Consider the following 20,126-nt stretch of genomic DNA (forward strand, 5'->3'; position numbering starts at 1 on the left):
CATGAAATGAGTTTTCCATTTTTAGGAAGTATGTGGGATCCAGAGAACGTCATAATTGTTAGATGTGGCTTCAGCTTGTAATTTTCAAAAGGAAACTTTAATGGGGCATAAATTCAAGGGCTCCCGCAGAATTAAATAAAACTTTTTTGGAAAGTTGTACTGGAGTGAGTCCTGGGAGAAAGACATGCCTTGTATCTTAACAGCTGCCCCGCCTAATAATTAAAGATGGTAATAAGCTTTCAAGTGAGGCCACTTTCAAGTGAGACATCATCTGGGAAGGTGACAAATCCCCCCAGGTCTTTAGGGATAGAAGGTGCTGGAGCAATGGAATGGAGTCAAAGAAAGTACGTCTTTTTTTTTTTTTAATTTATTGTTTTTTAATGTTTATTTTTGAGAGAGAGAGAGCAAAGTGCAAGTGGGGGAAGGGCAGAGAGAGAGGGAGACAGAGGATCTGAAGCAGACTCCAGGCTCCGAACTGTCAGCACAGAGCCCGACGCAGGATTCGAACCCACGAACCACGAGATCATGACCTGAGCCAAAGTCGGACGCTCAACTGACTGAGCCACCCAGGCACCCCGAAAGTACGTCTTTCCTAGTAAGGGAAGCAAAGCTGGTAATCAGTGAACGAACTCCGTTTGCCACAGCCCATGACCCAGGCCTGTTAAGACGCAGTGGTACAACAGCTCCATTGCAGTGTCTATCAGCCTATTCGTGTCCTTCTAACTCTTCTCTTCCTCCTGCACTTCCTACCTCAGGGTCCTGAGTCACAACATGGACCTGCGCTCTCTCCCCAGCAAATTCAGGAGCTGTTTCTTTCTGTAACCGTGAGAATGAATCTTTCCCCTTCAGCCATCATGCTTACTGTGTTTCCTGCACTGTGCTGCAGTTCCGGAGTCCTCAGGGTTATGGTTTCAGCACTTTCCTACCTGTATCTTAAGGTGGAAAACTAGGTGGTGGGGCCAGATAGAAAATCCTCAGTGGAGGAGTAATTGATGTATCCCTATTAGACTTTGTATTTGATGTGGCTATTTAAAATTATGCTCTTGGGGCGCCTGGGTGGCGCAGTCGGTTAAGCGTCCGACTTCGGCTCAGGTCACGATCTCGCGGTCCGTGAGTTCGAGCCCCGCGTCGGGCTCTGGGCTGATGGCTCGGAGCCTGGAGCCTGTTTCCGATTCTGTGTCTCCCTCTCTCTCTGCCCCTCCCCCGTTCATGCTCTGTCTCTCTCTGTCCCAAAAATAAATTAAAAACGTTGAAAAAAAAAATTTTTAAATTATGCTCTAGTCGCCATGTGTCTGTGTAAAGATTGTTTAATACAGTTTTTTTGAAAACAAAACTCTGCTAGTTATTTTTCCAGAATATGAGAAGCTATTCCCTTCCTTATAGGAATAGCCCAGGAGAAAGTAAGCATAGCTCCGAACAGAGAAAGGATGCAGCCAGTTGAACTCCTCAGAGTTGTTGCAGATGAGCTCAGACTGAAAGGGCAGGCCCAGATCACTGAATGGTGATATTTCACCTTCTTAAATTGTGCAAAGTGCCCTCAAATCAGAATGACCTGACAGTCCTTCTTAAGTGGATTATCCGTTTGGTTCATACATTTATTCTGAACACATCTTCTACTTCATAACATCGTGGGCCTCTCTCCCTCATCTTAATTTTTTGGGTACCAGTTGATAGGTCTAAAATATTTACCTGGATACACTCAACAAGTGTCTTTTTTTTTTTTTCTAAGAACTTAAAGAACTGTCTTTTTTTTTTTTTTTTCCTCTTTAGAAGATGCCATTTTGGGGGTGCCTCGCTGGCTCAGTAGGTTGAGCGTCTGACTGAATTTCATTTCAAGTTATGATCTCATGGTTCGTGGGTTTGAGCCCCACATAGGGCTCTGTGCTAACAGTGCGGAACCTGCTTGGGATTCTCTGTCTCCTTCTCTCTCTGCCTTTCTCCCACTCATATTCTCTATTTCTACCTCCTCTTTTCTTTTTTTTTAAATAAGAAGGTGCTTTTTTTTTTCAAGTTTATTTCCTTACTTTGAGAGAGAGAGCGTGAGCAAGCTGGGGAGGAACAGAGAGGGAGAGGGGGAGAGAGAGAGAGAGAGAGAGAGAGAGAGAGAGAGAGAGAGAGAGAGAGAATTCCAAGCAGGCACCACACTGCCAGCACAGCGTTCAATGCAGGGCTCAAACTCCACAAACCGTGAGATCATGACCTGAGCCAAAATCTAGAGTCAGATGCTTAATCGCCTGAGCCACTCAGGCGCCCCACATTCTCTCCCTCTTTTAAAAATAAATAAACATTTTTTTTAAAAAAGATGCCATTTGGAAAACAATAATGGAAAGACTTTATATTGCATGAAATTCTACAAATAGAATGTATGAGTCCCAAGCTGTTCTGGTCTGCACACTGAATTACAAATCATCATCAAAACTGTAGAATCACAGCTCTTCTAAAATCATTTATGCAACAGTGTCCAACCTGGGGACTCCAGAACCCAGGGATTAATATCCTCCATCATCTTCAGTAACAGAAAAAAAGGTCTATTCACTCTTGGTTATTGACATGGCAGCAATTCCTGAGGTTCATGAAAAGAAAATCATCAAAGGAACTTTAGGTTGTGAGCCACTGGCTTAAACCAAGTATTACTGCCATATTGATGAAGAATGCGATAACCATAGTGAGAGCATGATTCCCCATAGCCCCTGAGAAACTAAGCACAAGGATTTGTTATAAGATGGATTGGTAGCATATATTCATTGCATAAGGCTTAAAGTCCATCATAAATAAAGTTCCTGTAATGGAGCACGCTGTGTTGTTGGTGTTTGGGGAAAAATACGACTTACAGGGTGAGTTTAATGCCACATTTGATCGGACCTAGTCCAGTAGGTGCTGGAAAAAAAACGGACTGAGCTGTACAGAAGTGAGCTGGGGTATGTGAATCTGCCTCAGACTGGCTAAACAATTGGTAGGTACATGGGAAGAAATGCCAAGCATCCCCAGAGACTTCATTTCCCTGTCTCGGTGGAATTTAACTAGAAGCAGGGAGAGAAGTGACCTGCCACACTATGTGATAGATAATTAGAGGCACGTTAAGAGCCATGGTTTGGAATCCTCCTCACTCTTCCACATAGTAGCTTCGTACCTTTGGCAAAATACTTAACCTCCCTGAGTCAGTTCCTGTGGGGAGAATAACAGCCTCTTCATTGCATTATCATACCACACAAAGTGCTTGGCACTTTGCCCGAGCACTTGGTAAGCATTTAATAAATAATAGCCGTAACTTCATATGGGATAGACTCCAGTTTAGGGTCAGATAGAAAATGATTTTGTGGAGGCTTTTTCCCTCAGTCCTTCCTTAATGAGGGTATGGTAAACCCTCTCAAAGGGTCAAGGAGGCTGACGGAAACAGGCACATCTCCCTCCACGGCCAGCTCAGTATCCAAGCGGGCGCCATTGTCCCCACATTCCAAAAGCACATGTGATAGTTTCATTTTGCTGGGTCTCTGAGATATTACAAAAAACGTACTGGGTTTAAAAACAAAGGGGCTCCTGGGTGGCTCAGTCAGTCAGGCGTCCAATTCGACTCAGGTTATGGCCTCACAGTTTGTGAGTTCAAGCCCTGTCTCGCTCTGTAGCTGACAGCTCAGAGCCTGGAGCCTGCTTCGGATTCTGTGTCTCCCTCTTGCTCTGCCCCTCCCCTGCTCCCTCTCTCTCTCTCTCTCTCTCAAGAATACCTTACATAACTACCAAAGTTAGGAAAAAGCTATAAAAAGATGTTCATTTATAAACTCAGAAAAGTGGCTATGAGAATGGATTTTACTCTGAATTTTTATTTTATTTTGTCTTTGGAATTTTTTCCTGTATCAAATGTTAACCTTAGAAAAGGCATTAAAAGACAGATTTTCTTAAATAAATCTGACACAATATTCAGGCTTAGGTACTAAAAAGATTACTCTGGAAGTGACTATTTATTTTTCAAAGTAATTGCTCTACAAAAAGATTCACTCAGGATTCCACTAATTAATGAGGTCTCCTAAGGCATTTGACATTTAATTAATTTTAATTATGACTTTTGAGGAGTACCCTGTAAGCAAGCCATACCTACGTTCCCATTTGTTAATTGAAATAAGGACTAAATTATTATTGTGTTTTGGTAATTTTGAAACTAATTGCCTCTGGTTTCATGTAGGTTATTTGTTTTTAAATGAAAGCTTCTAAGCCAAGAAATGTTTTTCTCCTGTGTCCATTGAAAGTCTCAATGATTAGAATGTTAATAAAGTAATTATAATATTCTGTGGGATAGCTCTTGTTTCAAATCTGCACTCTTGGGTACCATTTGCACAAAATCACATTAATGTGAAGGTTATATACTATTTAAATATGTCTATCATGTATTATACTCCTTGCTCAGAAAAGGGCTTTATTCTCTGCCCCAATGGCGTATTCCTTCTCCTGAGTCCATAGAAACACCCTAGAATTTAAACAAGTATTCTTTTCAGAACCACTTGCCCTTCTTGCCTCCCAGTGAACAGCCTCCGCCTTGCCTCCCTCGCCCGAGGCTTGGAGATTGGAGGTCATTTCAAACCCAGGTCTGTGTTAGGTCCTTATCATCAGTGTATAAAACCGGGGTGGGGAGGGGGGGAAGTATGCATCTAAGAATCAGGATTTCGACTGTAAATCACAACTGCCCTCGCGTAATTAATCACATAGAGGTTCATTTATTGCTATTTTGTCACTATAAACTTTAATTTCTGTTTAGCTGAAAATATCCTGATGGGTATGTGACAGGGTTATGAACTCTGTATAAAAGCCTCTTTATAAATAAGATTTCTTAAGGCTGTAATGATTTTGTTATCTGGGAGAGGGAGTGTGGGAAGCAATGTAAAATACAGGGCAGAGGGCATGCAGTGAAGGCAAAGTTGCAAAGTTCAAGGAAGCATGGTTACAAAACTCCTTTCTTTCCATTGCTGACATTATCCTGAAGTCGGCTTCTTAGAGAAGAAAACTCATAGTACAGGTGAGCCCAGTTTTAGATCAAGCTTACATATAGTATCTATGTATTTTCGGAATCATTGTCAACAAAGAGGTAAAACGATCCTTACCCACCTAAGTATGCCGGTGTCTCTTTGGTGACTGTCCATGATTCTAAGCAACATGCTCTTTGAGACCAAAGATTTTCACACACAGGCATATGATGGTACATTTTAAACTACAGACAAGGGGAGTGTATGACCTCAACTCCAGATCCACTGCTGTTGTATTTAAAAGCTGAGTATATGGCTATAAAATTGATTTTCCCCCCAAAAAGACGGCTATGTGAAAGATGTCATAATAAGTGTTCCATCTACTTTTCTTAAGCGATCTCTTTGGTCCAGTTAGTGAAAGGGTGTAAAAAGTGTCAGTTCTTCCATAGAAGACAAGTAGAGAGTTCCAAGAAATGAAGACTGTCCAAGAAATACCATACCACAATCCCCCACCCCTACACTATGCTGTTTCATAAACACTTGGTGTATATTTGGTTTCTTGTATTCTTTAATCCCTAGGAAGTGTCAAAGGAAGATAATGTCACAGGAGAAAGAAATCAGGTCATAGTTAATGTATATAAAGTGCTCCCAATTGTATGTAACATTTGAATTTTGTCCTCTAAACAAACACTTGTAACCTTGTTTTCTAACCGTGTAGTAATGAGCTTTGTTCTTTGAACAAATTCTCATGCATTACTTTTAACATGTGACTATTTAGGAAGAAGACTTCCTTGTCCATTTTTCACAAATTATTGGTCATTTACACTGTGCTCAGTTCCCTCCCAGCCAGACAGAGCTAAAGGGAGTAGCGAGGGGAAAGGAAGGTTAAATGCTGTTCCCAGCGTCAGGAAAGCAAGTTAAACTTCACGGACAGCATTCTGAAAATAAAACACTCCCATTCTATGATACGTTATTTCTTTTTCAACCAAGGATTGAGATGGGGTTTTGACTTTGTTGACCAACTTCACTTAGAAACACAAAGCTTTCCGAAGCATTCGTTCTACTGAGTGTGCTCTATCTTCGCTTTAGCTGTTTTACACTAAGTTACCATTCATTTCTTTTCTAGCTTTACAGTGGCCAGTGGTGGAATGGCCAAGGCAGAAAGCAATGAAAAAAATGCGTGTTCTCCACATCTTCTTAAATAGGTCCCAGGAGTCCGTGAGCACTCAGCCGCCAGGTTACGTTATGTGCATGTACATACTGGGCATCTTTTTTAAAGTTTCTTCCAATTCAGGGGGAAGAAAAAGCCATGCCGTCTTCAATACACCATCCCTTTCTAATAGCTGCCTCCCTCATTCATTTCTAGTCAGTATTCTTAAAAAGAATGGTCTGCCCTCCCAGGTCCACCCTCATTTCCCGTTCTAGCTTTGACTCACTGAAATCTGGCTTCCAAGGCTTTTTTTTTTTTTCAGGCTTCCTTTGCTAAGATCCCCAGTGACCTGCTTTCACATACTTCCAGACCTTCCCTGACTTCCCGACACGCTACTATCTTCACACTGACACTCTCTTGCTGTCTCCCCTCCTTTCACTTCTTGGACACTGCTCGGGTAGAGCTCTGTTCTGTGAGTGGTAAGAGGTAGTCACTTGTGTTTCTCCTTCTTTGTCTCATCTTCTGCCCATTCCTTAGGGGTTCAGCCTTCTTCACGTCTCACTGAGATCCCAATGCCACCATCACTCAGATTCTATCTGTTAGAACATCAAACTCAAACTCCGTATTTTCATAACTGGGTCCCTTCTTTCTCCCAAACTCTGTTCTTCCTTCTAAGTTTCTGTCTGATAAATGTCACCAGTACTTGTCTAGTCGGGGAAGCCCCCAGACCAGAGCATCACTGTGGTGGTTTTTTCATGCTTCTGTACCTTTTGTGCACTTGTAATTCCTTCTTCCTGAAGACTTTCTCGGGATAATTGCCTATGAATTTGTTCTCCTGTCACCTTGAATAAATCAATGGTGCGCTTGCTGACCTTTGCTCTTAACTTCTGTTATAACAGGGCCAATTTGTATCTTGATTATGTGTTTGTCTCCCTTCTTCCCAACTAATTCCATGACCTACTCATTTTTGTATACCCACTAGCTCAATGAGCATGTGATAGGCACTCAACATACATTGGAACAAGTCAATAGCAAAATGGAATTACTGTAGTGTGTAGGAGAAGGGAAAGTGATGGCCACTTTTAGGGACAGTGGCTCTGCTCTCAGCTCTTAGCCCCCAGACACCTTTTACAGCTTACTTCAAACCCTGACTGTTAAATTATGTCAGTGTGTTAGATGGCAGTCACATGAATATTCCTTGTAGACTAAAGAAAAGTGACTAGAGAATGTTCTAGAAAGAGCAGAGCTCACCATTTCCACCTTTTAATAAATTACATAAAATTTCGGTATTTAGCCCTGGGTTAGCAGTGTGCTGCATGAATACTAAGGAGAGTTGTCCTAATCCTGAGTAGTGGTATCTGACAGTTGATAAGAATTTAATCACTGAACATTTTAGGAAAGGGAAGCCCCTCCTGTGAAGGAGCAAAGATGAGAGAATGGTAGGAGGTATAACTGCTGGAGGGAAAAGCTTTAGATCAGAGAAGTCACGAAGCGAGGCTCGGAGGACAGAGAGGAGTCTGCTCTCCCTGCTGCCACCCGAACCCATGTTGTGTTCATCAACACTTCCATATCCAGTAGGTGAGCTTCTCTGCACACACCCAAACTACCCATAGCCAAGGTCATACATAATCTGTGATAGAACACCTGCCCTCTCACTTAGGACCAGTGTTGGAGGTTTATTCCTGATAATCCAGGTAACCGCATCCTCCCTGTGCTGGGGCCAGTTGAAGTTCAGTCCTAAATGCTGCGTTGGAGAGGAAGAGGAGGAGTCTGGTCCACCAAGCATGGTGTATTCTGTTATATGCTCACTGAGAGTAGTAACTATTCTGGGGGGCTGGCATGTCCCAACTTAGAAATACCACCATTGTCATTTTCACACTCTTACTACATCAAGCGTATTGGTGGAGTCAACGGTGATCTTATGTGCCAGGTCTGCTGGTGCCTTTTTTTTCTCTAGATCACCACTTCTATGAGGACACCAAAAAATTAACATACAGCCCCGACTTACCAATAACAATCTCCAGGGCTGCCTGGGTGGCTCAGTCAGTTAAGCATCCGGCTTCGGCTCGGGTCATGATCTCACAGTTTTTGAGTTCAGGCCCCTCGTCGGGCTCTCTGCTGTCAGCACAGACCGCACTTCGGATCCTCTGTCCCCCTCTCTCTGACACCCGTCTCTAAAATAAACGTTAAAATTTTTTTAAAAATAACAATCTCCGCATAAGAATATAAAAAGCATTCTCATAGTATATATTTTAAAATAAAAGTACCTTTTTCTTGTATTTTTGGTGACCTCTATTAACCTTTACCTCTATTAAATTCTGTGGGACATATTTGCACCAGAGGTGACAATATATATATTTTTTAACTCTGTCATCCACAGGGCACTATTAACAGAGATGATGGTCCTTACCATTTGCACGTTCAGGCTAATTGAATATACCTGGAAAGTAAGTAAATATAAACAGCGTGAGCTGAGTTCAGGAGCAGCAACAAGTCCTGGTGGCCACATGCAGGGGTCCCAAACCAAGCCTGCAGTGGTCGGCACTGAGCCTTAGGAAATGGCATTTTGGAAGAGACAGGCAGTAAGAACCAAAGCAGAGGAAGGAGCAGACAAGCATAAGGTGTGTTGAGGAGACACTGAATCTGCCACTTTGACTGGACCTGTGTGTTTGTACAGAGCAGTGGTGGGAGAAGTAACTGGAAAGATGGAATGAGATGGAATCATTTCTTCTGGCTACAAGCAATAGCGAGAAGGAGTGCAGAGAGCTTCAGTGGGAAGCAGGGGAGGCTGGACTTTATCCAGCAATCAGAGGGTGCCTCTGGAGATGGCAAGAAACGTGATGAAAGCCACATGCTGAGACTTTTAGAGGGAATCTGCTAAAAATGTGGCACTTAGAAGTGAAATTGAATATGAGGGGAAACTGCAAATAGGGTGAATGGCCATCGAGTCTTGTAAATTGCCCTTCATTGTCAGATAAAATTCATAAAATTCATTTCAAATATAACTACACTCCTCTTGGATATGTATGTTGAATCCAATCAAGAAGCAAAGAAAAGGAGAACGATTCCTGTTATAAGGGTGTAGGAGGTAGGAAGTAAGAGGGCACAATAAACCCTCATTATTTATACCTTCTGGATCCCAAAATATATATATTTCACCAAAGCATATAGTTTTTCCCACAAACTGCATGTGACTTCATTTGAGCATCTACAGCAGCGCATTGAAAGTAACAAGTTGAGGGGCGCCTGGCTCGCTCAGTCAGTAGAACATGCAGCTCTTGGTCTCGGAGTTGTGAGTTCGAGCCCACGTTAGGTGTAGAGATTACTTTAAAAAATAAAATCTTTGGGGCGCCTGGGTGGCTCAGTCAGTTGAGCGTCCGACTTCGGCTCAGGTCATGACCTCGCGGTCCGTGAGTTCGAGCCCCGTGTCGGGCTCTGTGCTGACCGCTCAGAGCCTGGAGCTCGCTTCGGATTCTGGATCTCCCTCTCTCTGCCCCTCCCCTGCTCATGCTCTGTCTCTCTCTCTCTGTCAAAAATAAATAAACATTAAAATTTTTTTAATAAAAATAAATAAAATCTTTAAAAAAAAAAAGAAAAGAAAGTAACAAATTGAAAGTAAGAGGTAGAGAGCAGGCAGTCAGCTATGCTCAGCCCCAGGTGGTCCTAATGCTTGGGGGAGCACAACCCATTCTTTTTTGCCTCTACAAAATTATACATTAAGTTCTTGTCATGGACCAGGTCCTTTTAAGATCTTTTTTTTTTTTTTGGTTTTTGTTTTCAACTACCTTTTCTCCAAGATGGGTTTCCTGTCAGCCTAGTTCTTTCCCATTGAACTCATGATTACATCCAAACAGCCCTCCCGTGACAATGGAGGAAGACCTTCCTCTGGACTTCCCTTCACTGACTACACCCCATACCCTAAGAACAAGAACCACACACACACTCACATGTACGCACTTAACTCATGTGGCCACCTCTAACCCTTTCTGTATCTCAGATGCAGTTTGGAGTTTAGCTATAAACACTCCAGTTAGCCATAGCTCACCGCCCCCTCTGGGCCCCATGACCTACCAATGCTTTTCTTGACTATTTCCTGCCCACTCCTGTCCTGCAGGAAGCCTACTGGAAAGCTGTTCGGTACTGCCCAGCTATAGAAGTAGGGGGCAGAACCAGCTCTAAGTGACCTCGAGTTCCTGGCGTTAGTTATAAGAACAGGAAGAGGGGACTTCCAGTAAGTCAAATTCAAGTACAAGTGGCTGAGTTTCTGTGTTCTGAGACCTACGTCAGTCAGTTATGTTAAGTCATTGACATCTCAGCATATCATAATTGACATCTAGGTAAGTGAGCCCTAATGAAACGTCACATTTAATGACTACTTCCAGAACTTAGAAATTTCTAAATCAAACTCAGCATTAACCGTGTTTGCCCTGTGCTCTTCTCTACCTCAGTGTTGAAAGGGGACTGTTTATTTTAAACATTAAAACGTTAGGAGTTCCTCGGTGACTCAGTCAGTTAGGTGTCAGACTTCGGCTCAGATCATGATCTCAGCGTTGCTGAGTTCGAGCCCCGCATCGGGCTCTGTGCTGACAGCTGAGCCTGGAGCCTGCTTCAGATTCTGTCTCCCTCTCTCTCTGCCCTTCTGCTCACACTCTGTGTGTCTCTCTCTCAAAAATAAACATTAAAATTTTTTTTAAACTTACAAACTTAACCCACAGGCTCCCCATCTTCTTATATTTTCCATGATTCTTGTTACCATAAGTATAAACAGAATCAGGCACGTGTATAATAAAGTAACTCTCATTCATCCTAAATTCTATAGACATTCCCTAAGAAAGAAAAGAAGCATAGTTGGCTAAGGTACAAATCACTCACAGGAGGGACGCCGATGCAATATCTTGATTACTTATTTTGCAACCAGTATATACTCCTGAAAGCCAGCCAGTGGGGTGACTCCCCCAGAGCTTTTCAGTGTCCTAATTGGTTCTCGGCTCAGGAAAAGACAGCCCTCTAAGTGGTGCACGAGTCCTCCTGGGCTGGCTGAACGATCCTCTCTCTCCCTCATCCAAACCCATGTCCTCCCAGATTTTCCTTCTGTAGTCATCCACCACCTGCTTTTTAAAAGCTCAAAAGGGGAAAGCCTACAGCTAGTGGAGAAGAAAATCTGCTGCTCTGAATATTTTTGTTTAGCCTAAAGAACATTTCCAAATGAAAGACTATCACCAGGGGGTCCGGGTAACCAAGGCTGTGGGTCTTCTGGGTGGGCCCAATGGTCCTCAGCCCTAGGGAAAAATGCAGTGGATAAGACTTCTTAAATTGCTTCCACTAATTTTAGAATTGAGGTTTGCCTGGTCACCTGTGGTCACATGATTTTTCCTAACATCTGTTTTTTTCTGGCAAGTGAATTGGGTCTGGGAAGCCAGTTAGGGGCCCAGCGCACAGTGTAGGCGGTAGGGATGCAGTGTAACGTGAACCCATTTTATTTGGTCTTAAGCAAACCCAATACCAAAGCTAATGGAAGCGTGTTGTTTCATTGTCTTTATTAGCCCAGAGCTGCTGGGACAGAAAGAAATTGAAGGCAAAGGTGAAAAAAAAAAAAAATGGGAGGAACAAGGCCTAAAAGCAAGCAAGGACATTTTTGACGAAGTCGGAATTGGCTCCATTTCTACCTGTGTAGCTTAGGGTTGACTAGCAGAACCGGGTATAAACTGCCCCCTGCTGCCTGACACAGAGAAGTGCGTTAAAAGTCCACTTCCTTAAAAAGAAACCTATTTCTTGAATGCCTCTGTGAATGGAGAAGAAACGGGGGTGATGGCAGGCAGACTTACACAAGCCGTGGGAATCCCAGGTCCCCTAATCCTCTCCACGGTGAACATGAAGGAAGTTAGGGGCGGCTCTTCCAAAGAGTGCTATGTTTTGGATTTGGAAGTCTGCCTCGTTACTCCATCTGCAGCCCTGTCCCGTTAAGTGTGGTGACCGTGTCACCGGAGCTTGTGAGAAGTGCAGCTCTCAGGCCCCACCCCCGGTCTGCTGAATCAGAGTCTGCATGCCGACAGGATCCCCGGGTGATTCACGTGCACACTTCCGAGTGAGAAGCCCTGGGCATAACTTCAGAAGCAGCTTCAACACTGGAGAAGAGCCACCAGTCCCGAAGGTTGGGTCAAATTGAATTCAGTGGGAACAGGGAATAAACAAAACTCAGTGGAGGAGTTTGATCCTTTGTTAAGATCAGGGTTGCCTTATATGCTTCTTACCTTTTTTTTTTTTTTAAGTTTATTTATTTTGAGAGAGATGAGAGTAAGTGGAGGAGGGACAGAGAGAGAGGGAGACAGAGGATCTGAAGCAGACTCCAGGCTGTGTGCTGACAGCAGAGAGCTGGATGCGGGGCTCAAACTCGTGAACCGCGAGATCATGACCTGAGCAGAGGCTGGACGCTTAACCGACTGAGACACCAAGGCCCCCCATGTCCTTATTTTCTCAATGCTTCTGTTGTATACATCTCACATGTCACCGTCTCTTGCACTCGCTGTAGTTCACATTACTTGCTGAATCTCAGCAGCACCAGGCAGTTGTCAAGCAGTCTCTTTTGAAAATTAGTCTGTCCCAGCGAGTATGCGACAGGCATGGATTTTATCTCCTGCAGCATCTGTGTTTATCATCCTCCTTGTTTGCTGCAGTCTTCTCTCTCCCTCCCTTACGCCCCTGCTGTTTTTGTTTAAGAGTAGCCACGTGACCCTGCAGAATCGCAAACCCATCCCCCCACCCCGCCCCTCAACCGGTGGCATTGTCAGTCTGTTGCTAACCCAGAGTGTTCTTTTCTGCGCCAGGTCAGGGAAGAGTGCCGGCTCCTGAACGCCCCTCCTGTTCCACCCCGAAGTGCAAAGCCTTTGTCCACAAGCCCCTCCGTCCCTCCTCGTGCAGCCAAGCCAGCGCGGCAGCAGACTCGCTCTCCCAGCCCCACCTTGTCCTACTATTCTTCAGGGCTGCACGACATGTAAGTCTCCATGCCAGGGCTCACCTCCGCATGCGTCTTATTGTCAGCCAGCTCACCGGGTCCTGAGAACGGTTTCCAGGTAGCCGTAACCTAGGCAGGAGGTGGGAGAGGAAATGTTCCTTAAAAACCAAAGAATTTCACTGGAAGAGCATGATGGGGCCCCTGTTGGTTTCAAGTTAGGATGGAAGGAGGAGCCAGGGTCCTAGGAAGAAAAGAAACCGCAGCCTACGTGAGAAATGGAGCATAAAGGCCAACTGGATTCTCTTAGACGCAAGCTGTGGAGGACTGCCAGTTCTCACAAACCGGCATCTCGTTCTTTCTGCTCCGACTTCTGCACAAGGAGACAGACAGCACCTTCTACCGGGACCTAGACTTGAAAGGGTCCTATTGGCTCTCTACTCTGCCTTTCCCTTCTTGGCCATCACGGTCTGGTAGCCATTGACTTCTATCTGGACCCTCCTGGTGCTGGGAGCTCCTTCTTCTGCAGGACAACTCATTCCATTGTTGGCAAATGCCAATAATTTTTTCCATAATCTTTCATTATATCCAGTTGACATCTGTCTCCACGTAACTTTCAACTGTTTCTTATGTCTAGAAACACAAAAATAGATCCTCCCTGCTTCTCTTTGTCAGCCTGTGAATAATTTGAAGTCAGATGTAAGTCTTCTCTTCTCCAAAAGGGGCTGCCTCAGTTCCGCCAGCTATTTCCCCTGACATCGCTGCCTGGTCCCTCGTCAGCCTGGTCACCCACCTCTGAACACACTCTGGCTTCACTGACACTTAAAATAGGGCCCCAGAGCTGAACGCACGACTCCACATAATGGTCTTCACAGTTAAAAATAGCTCTCTTTTGCAGGTATTTTTAATTCTCTGGACATTTAAATCCTTACGCTAGTTTTAGTCAGTTATATAGAAACCAAGGCAAGCATTGCGTTTGAAGCATTTCTTCTTACCTCAGACTTTTGGATGGGAATAGAGACATAGGTGGTAGTGAGGTAGTGTTGTCCCATGGCACAAGGATGACTGGCATGAGGCTCCCATTTTCTGCCCTCATTCCACCCTTCCCCACTACAGACATTAGTAATGAGTGACACTGCCTGTTGGTGATAAGCCTAAACCTGGCCAAAGAATGTGTCTCCTCATAAAGATCCAGGCACCCCCTAACAATGATTTTCTTGTTAGTTTAAAAAGCATATATATTTTTTCCATCTCCACTAGAGCACGTTAAATCATTCTAATTCACATGCGTAATTACCAATGCATCTTAGTAACGTAAAGATTTTTTTTAACCCAGTGAAGTTAGCAGGTACTTCATCGAATTCATGATAAGAAATCCTAGATTTTTCTTCCTACCTCTGTTTTTCTACTCAGAAGTGACATCTGTGGGATAAAGATGGGCTTGGTAGTTGGCTTTTATGTTACTCACCGCCCTTTCTGTGTTTGCTTTTAAGCAGCGTTCCTAAAAGTGACACCGGTCCTTCTGAGAGTGCTCCCATGTCCTGCTATCCTTGTAACCGAGCGAAAGCCGATTCCGTGGACCCCAAGTCCCCGACGGGCAGTCCTTCTGCTGAAACCCTCTCCTCCAGGCTCTCGTGGCCCAACCACTATTCGGGAGCGTCGGAGAGCCAGAGCAGGGGGGACTTCCTGCCGGGGCCAAGCAGGAGTTACAGTTACCCCAGACAGAAGACGCCAGGCACACCAAAGAGAAACTGCCCAGCACCCTTTGATTTTGACGGCCATGAGCTCTCGGCCAGCCCCCCCGGCTCGGTCACTTCAGAATTCAGTGGCGGCGTCTCTGCCTGTCCCAAGTCAGCCAGCTACTCTGTGGAGAGCACAGATGCGAAAACGCTGGCCGCGGACACAAGCAAGCAGAGTATCTCGTGCCCTGCCTTACCCCCCAGGGCCCCAAAACCGGTGGAAGAGAAAGCCGCCTCGGACACTTCTCCTTTGCCTCTGAAAATTGATGGTGCTGAGGAAGACCCCAAGTCCGGGTCACCGGACCTCTCCGAGGACCAGTACTTTGTTAAAAAGGGCATGCAGGACATCTTCTCCGTCTCCTACCCTTTCTCCTCTCCGCTTCACCTCCAGCTGGCCCCCAGGTCCTGTGGCGATGGCTCCCCGTGGCAGCCACCCGCTGACCTGTCGGGACTCTCTATAGAGGAAGTGTCCAAATCGTTACGGTTTATCGGTTTGTCTGAAGATGTCATATCGTTCTTTGTTAGCGAAAAGATCGACGGGAATTTGCTCGTTCAGCTAACAGAAGAAATCCTCTCGGAGGATTTCAAATTGAGCAAACTGCAGGTGAAGAAAATAATGCAATTCATTAATGGCTGGAGGCCCAAAATATAGCCAAACAACCCCAGCTAGCGTTGGACGAAACTGATGTACGTGTGTGCCAGAGGGGGTGCGCTGGGACACAATTCCATGTTTTTTGCACTAAAAACCTTCTCTGTAAATAGGGATAAGAGACACTCCTACTATGCAGATTACGTTTTTGAATGGTGAACAGGCTATTTTGTACATCAATAAAAATGCTGTACAGAACACTTAGAGGTGTGCCTTGTACATCACTCAACACTCAACAGCTGCTAAAAGACAAAAGGCATGTTCAGAGAGAGAATTCTTACCCAAGTAGGTTTATGCGAGAAGGTATGGTATTTATTACAAAATAGCCAAAGCTGAAAAAAACATAAGAATCAAAAAACAAAAACAAAAACAACACTTTTGAACAACAGTTCTCTCCTTTGGGAAAATCGACTTTAGACAATTAACTATCCTGTGCTCTGTCGTTTGGATTGCTCAGTGCTAATTGTTTTACTCTTGTGCCTGAAAATGTTAGTGATATGAAATGACACTTTACTGTTTGTTATACGCTCGGTGGGGATCTTTTCATCAAAAGGCATTTTCCAAAAGTCATGTGTTAATAGAAGGTGTATGACGTCCTTAGAAATAATACAAATTATGACCACAATAATTTATCTATAACTGCTGCTAATTTTCTCGAGCAGTGGAAGAAAAGAGCAGAACGTATACATATATGTGTATAGATGTGTACACAATGCAAACATGTTTTAAACATCATTATTAGTCTGATGTTTTAGATAACATCTGTTCACTTTCAAATATCGATTGAGGTTTTGGGCCATTAATTAGGTTGCCTCTTAGGAAGAGTGGGCAGAATGATTCCAAAGATTCTCAGAACCCTTTCCCTTGACGCTCAGTCTTACTGGTCTTCATCACTGAAAGCTTAGAGGAAATCAGTAGAGTGTCTGTATTGAAGAATTAAATTTGATTGTAAGCCCATGTGGGGTAGTTTGCATACAATACTCGCATGCTGGTGTCTGGGAAAACGACTGTCTTGTCAAAGGATTATTTGTCTCCTGTTTGAGGGTCTTATATTCCTGGTGTCCAACAGCGAGAGGTCTGAAAAGCATTTCTCAAGAGCGTGTTAGGTGTTCTCAACGTGCTTTGTGCTTCACCAGAGCTCAGAAATCAGACATACGATCTGTTATTGTGCGTGCTAGATATGTTGAGTAATTTTTTAAAGTATCAGTAAGTACTTGTTTAGTTCGTAAGCCTCTTCTTTCCTCTCTTCCAAAGAAAATGTATTATTACCATACTTTTATTATTGAGAATTCCAGGACATGATTCTGACAGGTTTTGCCAAATGTGATTAGATATTCCAAACTATAATGTCCTCGTCATCATTCTTGACTTTTTGAAAGAATGTATATCTTAGGAAAGCTAGAGTTCTCCGAGCAAGCCGTCAGCCATAGCCCTGTCTCCCCCCACATCTGATTCTGGATGTGCAGACATCTGTGACTGAGGTCAGCCAACCAGGTGCCAACATGACTTCAGGGTTGGCTTCTTGTTATCTGTTCATCCCACTGACCAAAATAAGTAAACAAATGTAAAGACAAGACCCACAATAAGGCAACATGCAAGATGGCTTTATTTCTTGACATTAAAGATGCTTAATCCATCTCGTGGTATAGAATTGAGGTGAATTGATGCGTCTTCTCATTTGCCATCATAAATCTTTTTTTTTTTTAAAAAGGGGCATTTTTTCCCCCTTAACATTTCTCCCAAAATGTAAATACTCTGGGTAGAATGACCCCATAAGGAGAGTATCTTGTAAAATTCGTCATACTGGAGCGCCCCTCCAGGAGTAACTGAAATATTTATTACAAAGGAGTTTCTGGTACCGCACTCACATGACAAGAGACCCTCCGTGACTTTGCCGGTTAGAAAACATCCTTCTGTATAAGCCACCACTTCCGTAGCAACATTAACCTCTCAGAAACTTCCTTGAAAATAAAAACAGACAGGATGCAGTTGAAAAGCTGCATTTTTTTTCCTTAACAAATCCTCACGGAATCTGCTTTTAAATGCCTGACCCCTGGACACAATTCTCAAATTCAGCAGGAGGAACCGACTGGCTTTGGGTTTACTATGAAGGTTTTCCCACATATACAAATGACCCCTTTTATGTTTCTCTTTTTGTTTTTTCTTTTGCAAGAACTTGACACAAATAGTTTCTGCATTCTGTCTTGGCATATTTATATCGAGCTTATATTGGTGGCAATGTAGAGACTGCTTGGAGACAGGCACTGTGGCCCTTGGGTCATGTATTCAGATTTGTTGAACACCTCTTATTGCCAGGAACCATGCTGTGTGACTCGACAATACTAAAAAAAAAAAAAAGACGTGGCTTGTGCCCTCTTGGAGCTCCTAATGTTTATATTTAAAATCACAGTTGCTGAGACTGCATATGTGTGACGAAAAGAGACATGAAATCTTCTGGGCAGTTGGATGTATGGAGAGTTAAATGTGTTATGTCTTGAAAGAATCCACAGATGGAAGAAATGGCAGTCTCCATTAAAGGGATAAAAAATAAACACCATGAGACCATTAAAACTTGGAATATGTTGGAGGCAGAAAGTATCTCGGACTACCATTGGCTAGTGTTCTCTTTTACTGATTGGGAACATTTTTAACTGTAATATCTTCTGGCCTCTCTAAAGGCACAAATAAAGGTAGCCGCCATTACTGAGCTGAACCCTTGTCTGTAGAGGACCTCGGCACCCTGACTAGATGAGGCATGCATTGCTAGAATCATGGCCAGAAAGGCAGTGTGGGAATAGGTTGGAACCGGCCTTTCCCTTCTGAGAGCTGCAGTTTTGCAGTGAAAACACAATGCATAGAGATCCCCAGATGCAGAATCTTTTCTAACCAACCAAGTCAAGATTGAGTACATCTTCTAGCAGGTTCCCTGCCGTCAGGGCAGTAACCATGGGGCTTAGGGGAAAGTGCGTGTCTAAACAGGACCCTGTTTGGGGTTTACATGCATGGCCCCCATCAAAAAAGAAAATCAGCAATAAGCCAAATCAAGCAGCTAAAATGTAAAAATATGGACTTAACTCATGCTGGAAGGGAGAACTCACACCCTCCCAGACCGATTCTTTCTCAGAATCTTGTAAACGCCAGCACATTCTCTCTCTTTTAAGTTGAGCTGCTCAACTTTATGAACTGTGAAATTTACATTTATACTCTTTCAACCCACATATACCATTCAAGTTTATGAAGTTGCAGCAAGCCGCCCATTCGACTGAATTGCAGTGTTTATTCTTGTCTCATGGAGAAATAAAACGATCGTACGGGAAACTGTTATGACAATCCATTCCAACTGTTTTCAGACACACACATAAACACCCTCTGCTCACATTCCAGAACCACCTGCACATCATCCCTACAACTCCTTGAGAAGTTCAGGGGGTGGCTGTGGATGGATAGAGGGTCCATTTTCCAAACACTGTGTAACAAGTCGCTACGCGTCATGCCTAAAGAGTATGAAGTTAACATTTTGAATCACAAACTGGAAAACAAAACAGTTCTCCAAAGTACCTCGTGAACCATTCAAAGGAAATTTCTGCGTCATCCACCAGAAAAGCTAAATCTGCTGTTGGATACGTCAATTCCCACTCTTTTTCTAGTAATACAAAGGCAACTGGCTGCTAGGGCAGGAAGTGTAGAACACCCAAAGTGCAAATGATGAGAAGGAGGATTTTTGCCCTAGGGGGCTGTAAAACTGTGTGTGGAATTCTCACAGCCGCTTCTTGTCCCATTGCCATTTAGTCTTTGAAACTGGGTGTTTTGAAATTGATCTCATGGTGGAAACCAGAAACAAGGGGTAAATGTGATTTCAGTTAAACCTATGTACAAATATCTTCTGTAATTTTGCTGCTCTAATTTTTAGGCTATGAATTTTGTAATGAGCTGATCAGATTACAAATTTCCTTTGTTTACAATCTCATATAGTAGGGGCTCAGATCATTTCTTAGCTATCAATCTCTTCTCCCATTTTCATACGAAGTTCCATTTAAAACATTGTTGAAGCTAAGCCTAAAAATTAAACTCAATTAATTAAAAATGGGGGAGTTTTCCTTGATTTAAATGGAAATGGTATATTCTTTTCAAAGAATTTTGTAACTGCCTTTATAGTTTCTTTGCTTGGAAAACCGAGGGTGTTAAATACCAGTTAACAGTTGTATTACTTTCCAGAGCATCATCTAATGGGCCCAATGTGTACCTCAAGATAAACATGGTATGTTATGTCTAAAAAAATTCATGGTTGATTTAAATGGTTCTGAAATGTCTATAAATAAAGAAAATTTAAAAGTTGCTCTTCTTGCAGTCCCTCAGTGAGTCGGACCTAGTGCATAGTTTTCTAGAACTCTGTTCCCCATCCTCATGAAGGAGATGAGAACGTGCGTCTGAAGGGATTCTTAATGCTGCAAGCCCATTCCGTACTAAGAGGCGGAAAGCAATGGCTATTGTACAAAGAAGAAGCTGGGAACCAGGTCACCTGATGGCAAAGAAAATCCAGTACCTGTGTGGTCAAAAGTTAGAACAAAAGACAATTCATTTATATAATGAACTGGTGAGGCTTACAAAAACAAAAAAAAACAAAAAACACTTCGTGTTTGGGGAAAAGAAACAACACAGATTCCTCTCTACACAGTTTAATTTATAT

The 20,126-nt window shown here is 43.4% G+C and overlaps 1 protein-coding gene across 4 annotated transcripts in view; it reads left to right on the forward strand.

The window, feature by feature from the left end:
* GAREM1 (GRB2 associated regulator of MAPK1 subtype 1) overlaps positions 1 to 19,774 on the forward strand; it is a 204,423-nt gene extending 184,649 nt beyond the window's left edge. For 3 of the 4 annotated variants that reach the window (XM_058692409.1, XM_058692407.1, XM_058692410.1), the window contains 2 exons: positions 12,927 to 13,093; positions 14,545 to 19,774. In XM_058692409.1, the coding sequence (XP_058548392.1) occupies positions 12,927 to 13,093; positions 14,545 to 15,442 (1,065 nt within the window). In that variant the 3' untranslated portion in view covers positions 15,443 to 19,774. The remainder of the gene's footprint in view (positions 1 to 12,926; positions 13,094 to 14,544) is intronic. The other variant, XM_058692408.1, reaches the window with a different exon arrangement.
* Positions 19,775 to 20,126: the final 352 nt, after the last annotated feature.

The sequence above is a fragment of the Neofelis nebulosa genome, chromosome 11 (assembly GCF_028018385.1).
Source record: "Neofelis nebulosa isolate mNeoNeb1 chromosome 11, mNeoNeb1.pri, whole genome shotgun sequence".
NCBI lineage: Eukaryota > Metazoa > Chordata > Mammalia > Carnivora > Felidae > Neofelis > Neofelis nebulosa.